Source organism: Eschscholzia californica, unplaced genomic scaffold (genome assembly GCF_041429995.1).
Source record: "Eschscholzia californica isolate CP2 unplaced genomic scaffold, dmEscCali1.0.p SCAF_3, whole genome shotgun sequence".
Taxonomy (NCBI): Eukaryota; Viridiplantae; Streptophyta; class Magnoliopsida; order Ranunculales; family Papaveraceae; genus Eschscholzia; species Eschscholzia californica.
In genome coordinates this window covers 20,668,248-20,677,873 of record NW_028238420.1, presented here as the reverse complement: position 1 = coordinate 20,677,873, position 9,626 = coordinate 20,668,248, and the positions used below count along the sequence as shown (strand labels likewise).

The 9,626-nt window shown below is 38.9% G+C and overlaps 1 protein-coding gene across 1 annotated transcript; it reads right to left on the bottom strand.

Moving 5' to 3' along the window:
• Positions 1-6,500: 6,500 nt before the first annotated feature.
• LOC147548973 (uncharacterized) lies at positions 6,501-8,642 on the bottom strand. The gene is made up of 4 exons (XM_086668164.1): positions 8,145-8,642; positions 7,210-8,059; positions 7,000-7,118; positions 6,501-6,914 (listed from the first exon to the last, which is right to left on the bottom strand). The coding sequence occupies exons 1-4, from the start codon at positions 8,640-8,642 to the stop codon at positions 6,501-6,503; spliced, it is 1,881 nt and encodes a 626-aa protein (XP_086524290.1).
• Positions 8,643-9,626: the final 984 nt, after the last annotated feature.

Sequence of the window (9,626 nt, the reverse complement as noted above, 5' to 3'; positions counted from 1 at the left end):
CTTCAGCGAAGACACTACCATCATCTTCTTCGATGACTACTGCCAAGACACTACCATCATCTTCTTCGATGACTACTGCCTCACCTGGCTTCTTCCTAAGCTCAGGACAATTCTTCTTGAAGTGTTCCTCCTTCTTACAATTAAAGCATCTGTACTTCTTAGATTTCGATTTAGACCGTGAATGGCCCTTCCCATCGACCACATGCTGCGACCTTCCGCTTACAACCAAACCATCTCCTGAGTTGTTTTCTTTCATAGACCTCCGTCTCAACTCCTTCGAGTTCAATGCCGCTTTAACATCCTCAAAGGTTGTAGTCAAAAGAATCAACAAAGCTTGCATATGATGGTGGCAGGGATGCAAGCAATAGTACTGCCTTATCTTCTTCTTCGAATTTGGCATCTATATTTGCCAAATCTAAGAATACCCGGTTGAGTTCATGCATATGGCCTTTCAACGATTCCCCTTCTAACATCTGTAAACTAAATAATTTCTTCTTTAAATAGAAACGATTAGTTAGAGATTCGTCATGTACCTTGTCTCCAGCTTATTCCATAGCCCATCGGTTGTAGTTTCCGTCACTACTTCCTGCAAGACCTCATTCCTCAAACAAAGCAGAATTTGACCATGAGCTTTTTTCATTAGATCTTCCTTCTCTGCTTCGGATAATGATTATGCGAGTGCAGGCTTCCCATTCAACGTCTTCAGCAGAACCTTTGAACTAATACTGCTCGCATCTTAATCTTCCAAAGATTAAAATCGTTACTTCCATCGAGCTTCTCTATCTCGTATTTCGCCATCACAGAAACCTCAAACCCAAAGCTCTGATACCAGTTTGTTATGCCAATCGGGGTTTAATGTAATCCATACGAGTAATCAAACAGAAGAAATAAGAATAGTAAAGAACAATCAAGAACAGAACACAAAGATTTACGTGGTTCGGTTGGTGAGACCTACTCCACGGCGATAATGGCGCGATGATTTCCACTACGATAAGCAAACAACTTTTACACAAGAGATTTCGTGAGATTGTGCTACTGATATCTCCTTAAGGTTTAGTTTATATAGCCACTAAACCCTAATCCCACCGCCTCACCGACTCTCTCTCTACAACCGACATTACATGGATATGTTAACACTAATAACCAACATTAGCCTAGCTTCGCATTCTAGTTCTGTCTCGAAGTCCAGCTCTGCCTCGGAGCACTGCTTCGCATACCAGCCCAGTCTCAGCAATCAGCTCTGCTAACGGGTCCAAAATTCGGCGCCGAAACCTTTAGTTGTAAACCGGGTTCGTGGGTTCGTGGAGTCGTAAACCGGGTTCGATATCAACCCATATTCGAGTCACTTCTAACAAATATATATGGCACAACCAGAAAACTTTATATTTGGTGATCCGAAGAATGTGGTTTGTAAATTAAGGAAATCTATCTATGGGTTCAAGCAAGCTTCCCGTCAGTGGTACTACAAATTTCATCAAGTTGTAGTCTCATTTGGTTTGAGACAAATATTGTTGAGGATTGTGTGTATCACAAGTTCAGTAGGAGTAGTTTTGTATTCTTGATATGCAAGAATCTAAACCAGGAGACACCCCAGTCACTAAAGGAGACAAATTTAGTATAAACCAGTGCCCTCACACCAATATGGAAATTATAGAAATGCAACAGATTCCTAATGCTTCAGCAGTTGGGAATCTGATGTATTCTCAAGTTTGTACACGTCCAGATATAACATTGATTGTCGATATTGATGATGCATAAAATTTCTAGACGTTGACTAACGTCTGAAGAGTCAAGATCAGACCTAAAGTCTACTGGGTCAGCCCGGCTTAAGGCAGCAGGACAGCTGAGCCCCTGATGGTCCACCAAATATTCCCCTAACTAGGAGGTCGGCCAGAAGAAACCAGCCTTGCAAAGTGCCCTTGGCACTGACAGATCAACCATAGGGTCTTCAGAGGAGTGAGGGGGGTCTAAATAGGTCCGAACAATGTCTTACGCCCAGAACTGGGAAGGCAGCATCGCTAAGCGATCTATTGACTTAATCTCGAATCTTCCAGAAAGATCTCAGTCGGCTACACATCTCGAAGTGTTTAAGTCAGCTTGAACTCCACGTAACTAAAGGAGGAAACTCCTCTTCTAGAAACTATCACATCGGCAAGATATCTACAAAGGATCCTTGAACTTAGGAACTTCCACTTATCAAAGATCCGAGATAGACTCTAAGGGAAACCCTAGATACTCAAGGAAGGAAACTTTGCCTTCAAATTGAAGGCAACCGCCTCACTGCCGCTGTTAATCACAACGGCTTAACATCGCCTATAAAAAGCCCCCCACATCGTCCTTCAGAAGACACGATCTCTTACCCCAAAAAAGATCACAAGAAACTCAGAGTTCCCATAACTCTCCCCCTAAAAGGATCAATCAATATTCATTCTTTTACTGCAAAGAGCACCCTGACTGGCTTGAGCGTCGGAGCGGTTTTCGAACCCTTTGCAGGTTTTTCCCCCTCGGGGACAGACGAACAAGAGCAGTGGAGCAAGGAGTAAGGAAGAGGAGCTGACATAAGGAGTGCAGGAGTTGAAGGAGTCCTTCGACCAAGGTGACAATGCGAACAATTTGTCGGATAGGACAATTGATGTGGAAGATCATCAACTCCGATTGATTTAGGGATCGTAGAGTTTTAGCTAGAGACCAACTACGATCGTCGAATTACGAAGTAATTCGCGGCTAACTTCGATCGGATCCTACAACGGGTTACACATAAGAGTGTCAAATTAATCTAGGATATGACTAGTGGGAGTGAGATATAACAATGGGAATGTCCCATAAACATATCTCATAGGCCTAAAAAGGAATTAGTCAAAGATAGTACAAAAAGGCGAAAAACAGGGTTTTTGGGCCTTAGCCGATTCGAGCACTTCTAGGGCTCGGATTGGGCTGAAATTTTGAGAGGAGATTTCTGACATATCCAGTAGTATGCAGGAAAAACTTCTTGGTGTTTGGAATCCTCCTTATTAGGGAATTGAGAAAATATCAATAGTTGTTATTTTCGACTATTTCCCTAAATCTTATTCTAAAGGGTGTTTTAGGAAACCTTTGAGACGGTGTATTCTCATTAGGGTTCTATATAAACACTTTTGGGGCAGAGAATGAGATGTGGAATTCCTCTCTAAGCTTTCTTACTCTACCATATCAAGTAGAGAGGAGAAAGTGAGCTAATTCCCATTAACTATCTATCTAGTCAAGCAAAAAGGAGTTCTTCTTCCAACCACCATTGGTGTGCTAGCTAAACAACAAGGTGGGAGATCAAGTTGGTCTTCTCATAAGCAATTGGAAAGGTTCGAGGGAAAACTAGCGAATAAGGTATTTATCTTTCTAGTTTTACTTATTATTATTATGGGCTTATGCATGTGATCCTGGGAATACTAGTGTAGACATTAGATCTCTTATTTCCGCTATAAACACTAGTAGAAGGGTGTAAAACTCAACAGTGGCGTCAGAGCCTCTTGGAATTAGCCTATCTTATCTAAGTTTTGGACGAATTCCATGCTTTTCTAGATAGATTATTGTGTTTAAAAGTGTTTTGAACACAAAATTTTGATTAATTTTGAATAAGATTCAAGTATTTGTCAAAAGATTTCAAAATTAAAAGAGTTGTTTTAAGTTTTTGGAAACTTGTGAAAAACAAAATTTGGAAATTTTAGAATGGTTCTAAAAGAATTTGAGATATTTAGAAGTGTTTCAAATTTTGGAAATAGCAATTTAGAATTGCCCAACACAAAATAAAAAAAAATCAAAAAAGGAAACTATTGAGTTAAGAAACTCAATAGGTCCGGCCAGGAAGCTTCCTGGCCGGACCAGTAGCCTCGAGGACGAGTCTGCAAGACGCGTCTCAGACTGCTGGGGGACACGTCTGGAGACACGTTTAGGGCAGAGCCGTAGTCCGCTTAATCTTTGAGAGATGGGATCTCGGAATCGCATTATTCATCTTGGGACACGTTTTATCTTGAATAATGTGGCAAAAACTTAGGACTTTTTGCAAAAATTATCGAATGTAATACTTAGCAAAATCCTTTTTCTGTTTCATGTAGTTTTACTATGGCGAAAATCAATCTTTTCAACCTATGTTCAATCCTCGATGAGGACAAATTGAACATGGATAACTTCCTTGATTGGGAAAAGAGATTGAGAAGTGTTCTCAAGTCCACAAACAAAGAAAGCGTACTGGATACCCCTATTCCAAGGATAACTGAGAACTCAAAGGTTGAGGAACAAAAGCAGGCCAAAAGTGTTCGGATGAAATCAATTTCAGTAACTTACTTTATGTTGGCCACCATGGAGCCTAATCTTCAAAAGAGATTCAGGAAAATGGATGCGCACACAATCATCCGCCGATTAAGGGACATGTCACGAAACAAATCACGGTTGAGGAAGTACGGGACTTCCTAGACAATCCGGAGGGCCATTGGAATGTCTGAATCAAAGAAAGAACTTAAACTGATTCAGAAGAACAAAGGGAAGAAGGAAGGAACTCACGGTTCCGACCAAGGTATCTATGTTATCGAAGTTAACTTAGCAAATACATTTGATTCTCGATCCTGGGTATTCGATACCGGATGTGGTGCTCATATCATTTTTGATGTGCAGGGCCTTAAGGGAATCAAGTATTTATCTGCAAGGGAGCTTGTCATACGAGTAGCAAATAGAGCAATGGTTGCTGCGAAAGCTGTAGGAACATTCAGTCTACCTTTAGAAACTGGTCTAGTTTTAGAACTTAATAATTGCTATTATGTACCCTCTATTTCTAAAAACATTATCTCTGTCTCAGAATTAGACAAAGAGGGATATCACCTATTAGTAAAAAACCAGCATTGTTCTTTATATAAAGGTGAAATGTTTTATACCAGTGCTAAGTTATACAACGGTCTCTATATTACGAATATTGAGAACGAAGTCTTTAACATAGAAACCAAAAGGCTACGGTCAGATGTTGCGAATCCAGGTTACCTTTGGAACTCATACGTACGGATGTATCCGGACCAATGAGTACTCCGGCGAGAGGTAACTATGGCTACTTCATCACGTTCGCTGATGACTTCACTCGTTATAGTTACATATACTTGATGAGGCATAAGTCCGAATCGTTTGACATGCTCAAACAATTTCAGTACGAAGTAGAGAATCAACTTGGCCAAAAAATAAAAGCCATTCGATCCGATCGAGGTGGTGAATATTTGAGTCAAGAATTTGACGATCATCTTAGGAGTTGTGGTATAGTATCTCAACTCACTCCGCCAGGAACACCCTAGATGAATGGTGTTTCCGAAAGGAGAAATCGCACCTTGTTAGACATGGTTCGATCTATGATGAGTTTAGCAAATCTTCCAAACACGTTCTGGGGGTATGCTCTAGAAAAGGTTTGTTTCACACTTAACCGAGCTCCGTCAAAAGCTGTAGAAAAGACGCCATATGAGTTATGGTTTGGAAAGGTTCCAAAGTTGTCTTTTCTCAAAGTCCGAGGATGCGAAGTTTATGTAAAACGTTTACAAGGAGATAAACTCGCACCCAAATCAGACAAATGTATCTTTGTGGGCTATCCAAAAGAGACAAGGGGTTACTACTTCTACCACGAATCTGAGAATAAAGTGTTTGTTGCTCGAGATGGTGTCTTTCATGAAAGGAATTCCTTTCCAAACAGACAAGTGGGAGAAATGTAGATATCGATGAAATTCGATATGAGGAACAAATAAACACGGATATAGAGATATCAAGAGGTTTAGAGGCTCCTATCTATCCACAAAGCATGGAAGAGGAAAATGAGGTCGAGATAGAGAAACTCGTGGAACCTCCCTCATAAGTCGAATTAAATTCGCAGGAGACATCTCAAATAGTTGAGAACACTCCAAAAGTTGCTCAGGCCCCTCGTAGATCTCAAAGGCTCCAGGAGTTATCTCAGAAAACAGATGTCCTACTGTCTATGCTGGAAAAATCGGAAAATGGGCCGAGGCGGTCAACTGGGGACTAGCGACCAGTCGGATTTCATCGGGACCAGTCGGATTTCATCGGAATATAAAATTATATAATATATATTGTATATACACATGTATAAGTGCATAACATTCAATTTTAGTGTTGAAAACAATAAATTGGAGATGATACTTACATTTCATCCTTTGACAATGATGCTTTCCAACTTTCTTTTAGTGTTGAATGCTCATTGTTATGTATGTTAGTATGTACCTACAGAATCAAACTATAACATGTTAAAATAATATACATATTAAAAGAAACAAGCTAGTTATAACTTATGATTTAAGTTCCAAAAGTTGAGTTCAACCAACAGTAAAGAAATATCATTCTTAAAACTTAAAATGTACCAAAGAACAAAAACTCTTAGCCTTAACATGTCTAACAAAAGCAATACTTCCAGTCTTAACATGTCTTAAACCAAAGCAAAACAAACTAAAACACACAGTTCCCAAATCCCAAAGCATATTCCACTACTAAAACACGTTATCACTCTCTAAAAATCGTGATCCTTCAACTTTAAGTTCAACTTCTTCGGCATCCTCCTCATCAACAAGTGTATAAGACGGACATGTGTTTGAACCAGAAGCCCATTGGCTCCTCGTTCTTGGTCCTCTTAGATTAGTCACTCCTTGAGCTTGCCGAACTTGTTGCCATGTCAGAGAATCACCCATGTTGACGAAATCTTGAAGTTCTTCATCATTTGGAATAACCCATTCATCATTTTCTTCAACCTCCTTCAGAAGAATTGGATCAAGACCATCATCTCTATTGCTGCCACATGCATTCTTCTTCCTCAGGTATCGAACTTCCAGCTTCCTATTGTATTGAATATACACAACATCGTTCAATTTCGCTTGCAACAAGCAGTTCCTCTTCTTTGAGTGTACCTGGAGAATAAAAATGTACAAAAGCATCAAGAAAGTGTGTAATTTAATGTTATAAATAAAAATTAGAAATTGATATATAACTTACATGGTCAAAGGCGCTCCAGTTGCGCTCACATGGTGAGGCACTACATGTTTGACTCAAAATTTTAATAGCAAACTTTTGGAGGTGAGGCAGTCCTTTACCATGTAGCCTCCACCATTGATCTATATTTATTATTTATTCACAAAAAGTAAATTTTTATATCAAGATAATCACATATTCAAGAAAAATGTGACATTATGAAAAAAAACTTACGTGGTTGCATTGTTGTTCTTGATCTCATAGCATATGGATGCCCCAGTGATGCATTTGCATCTCTATAATGTAGTAATTCAACTTGTACTTGGTCAATTTGATCATCATCAATAAGCTTACTCATTGCAAGAAAAATGCTATTTGTGATACTATCAGTCTCAACCACTTCAGGACCATATAAATCATACAAAGCGGGATTCAAGTAAAAACCAGCTGCATGCAAAGGATGATGGAGTTGATCAGTCCATCTTCCATCAATAATTTCCCAAACTTTTGCTCGAGCAACATGCTCATTTTCAAGGTTTTTCTTGATCTGCTCTTTTGCCCTTAACATTGCTTCATATATGTACCCCATACTAGGTTTCTGCTCAGTATCTACCAACCTCACAACATCAACGAGTGGTGACAACACCCGACAGGCAAAATGCACATTATCCCAAAAAGTGTTTTTTGCTACTATCTTTGCAACTCTCTTTCCATCGTTCTTTTTAGCATAGTCTGATTTTGTCCATTGATCAGACACAAACAACATTTGCAAATGACCCATATTCTCATGAATACTCTTAAGTGTGTAAAAAGAAGTAGCAAACCTGGTTACACAAGATCTGTGCAACTCTCTTCCACCCGTTAACTTCCTCATAATGTTCAATACTCTGCCATGATTATAGATGTATACAACAACAGCTTTAGACTCGGACAAAGCACTCCTGATCTTAGGCAATTTGTCACCAATATCTTGTAGCATGAAGTTGACGCAATGTGCAGCACACGGAGTCCAGAACATATGAGGATGTTGTTCCATCAAAATCTTGCTTGCAGCCTTGAAATTAGAATCATTATCCGTGATAAACTACAAAAGAAAGATAAAGTAATTAGATCAGTAATTAATAATTAAAAATCAAAATAAATAACTCGATGTAGTTTAAAAGGTATACCTGGAGAATATTTTCCGACCCTACATCTTCGATCACTTCATTAATCATTCCTACAATTAGATTTGCATCCTTAATGTACTCAGATGCATCAATAGATTTCATAAACACGGTTCCTTGTGGACAATTCACTAAGAAGTTAATCAAAGATCGTCGTTTCCCATCAGTCCAGAAATCAGACATAATATAATATCCGAATTCCTTCCAATGTGGCCTAAAAGACTCAACAAACCCCTTCATCTGATGCAGTTGCTTCCTAAATAAAGTTGTTTTCACATGGTAGGTAGTTGGTGCTGGCAACCCTCTTCCATATTCTCCAACTGCATTTAGAAAAGCTTGAAAGCTTTCAGGTTGTACTGCATTAAAGGGCAATCCGATTTCAAATGCCCAAATGGCATATTTATCCCAAGCCTCTTCCATCAAAGCAATCTTGATAGGGTTATTCTTGTCTAACGTATCTTGTTTCATCTTTCTAAAGTCAGGCTTAAAAATAGTATCCATCGGACCTCTAACATCGCTTCATCGCTTTAGAGGTTTTAGCCTACTGCTTGTACCAATAGTATTGGTACTTTTGGTAAGCCCTTGACCTTCAACCATGTCAACATCTTCATCTTCAATATTACCAGTCATCAAGATATCATGGTTCTGAATTATATTACTAATCCTAGATTTCTCAGCTTTTTTCTTAGTTGCCTCGTTCAATGCTCCAATGATTTTAGCTATTATCTCCGGAGTAACTTTACCACATCCTTTCACATTTCCCTTTCGGTGAGCAAGATGTTCCTTCAACCTGTAAATTCCCCCGGACATCTTCTTTCCACATAACTTACACCACACGGAATTCAAATCATTGGGATTTCTACATTCTCCCCATTCCCATGCTATATCACCTAAATTTCTTTTCAAAATAGCTCCACTTGCAGCATCCGAAGAAGCCATGACAAACAAACTAAACAAGTAATAAACATTGACAAACAAATAAACAATCATAAACTTTCCATTTATAAACTCATTATTTCATTAACTCAATCATTAACAGAATAACAGTATTGATTTGAACTTAAAATTTCTATTTATGAAGTATGAACTATGAAGAACATGAAAAAAAAAATCAGTGAAGTATAAACTAATAAACATAAACTTAGCAACTAACTGGCTAAGAAAGTAAGAAATAAAGAAATACTAGAGAGTAGAGAGATAAAATCCAGTAGAGATGAAGAAGAGGAAGAAATATTACCAACTGTGTTGTAACTTAGAAGTTTTAGAGAGAGAAACCCGAGAAGGTGAGATGATCTAGAGAGAGAAAATCGAGTTGAGTGACCTTCAAGGCTTCAATGGCGGCAAAGCTCCTTCCTTTCCCTCTTTGTTGTAGCTGTTGTTTGAAGATGGGTGAAAAGGGATAAAACCCTAGATAGAAACACGGGCTGAATAAAAAAAAATTTGTTTGCTGGCCCGAGTTAGTCGGCGACTAGCGACTAGGGCAAC

Bases quoted from the DNA above. Each gene is read 5' to 3' on its own strand.
- LOC147548973 (XM_086668164.1), bottom strand. From the start codon at position 8,642: ATGGATACTATTTTTAAGCCTGACTTTAGAAAGATGAAACAAGATACG. The intron at 8,060-8,144 runs GTATACCTTTTA...TTTCTTTTGTAG, and splicing joins GGTCGGAAAATATTCTCCAG to TTTATCACGGATAATGATTC. The intron at 7,119-7,209 runs GTAAGTTTTTTT...TAATAAATATAG, and splicing joins AAGAACAACAATGCAACCAC to ATCAATGGTGGAGGCTACAT.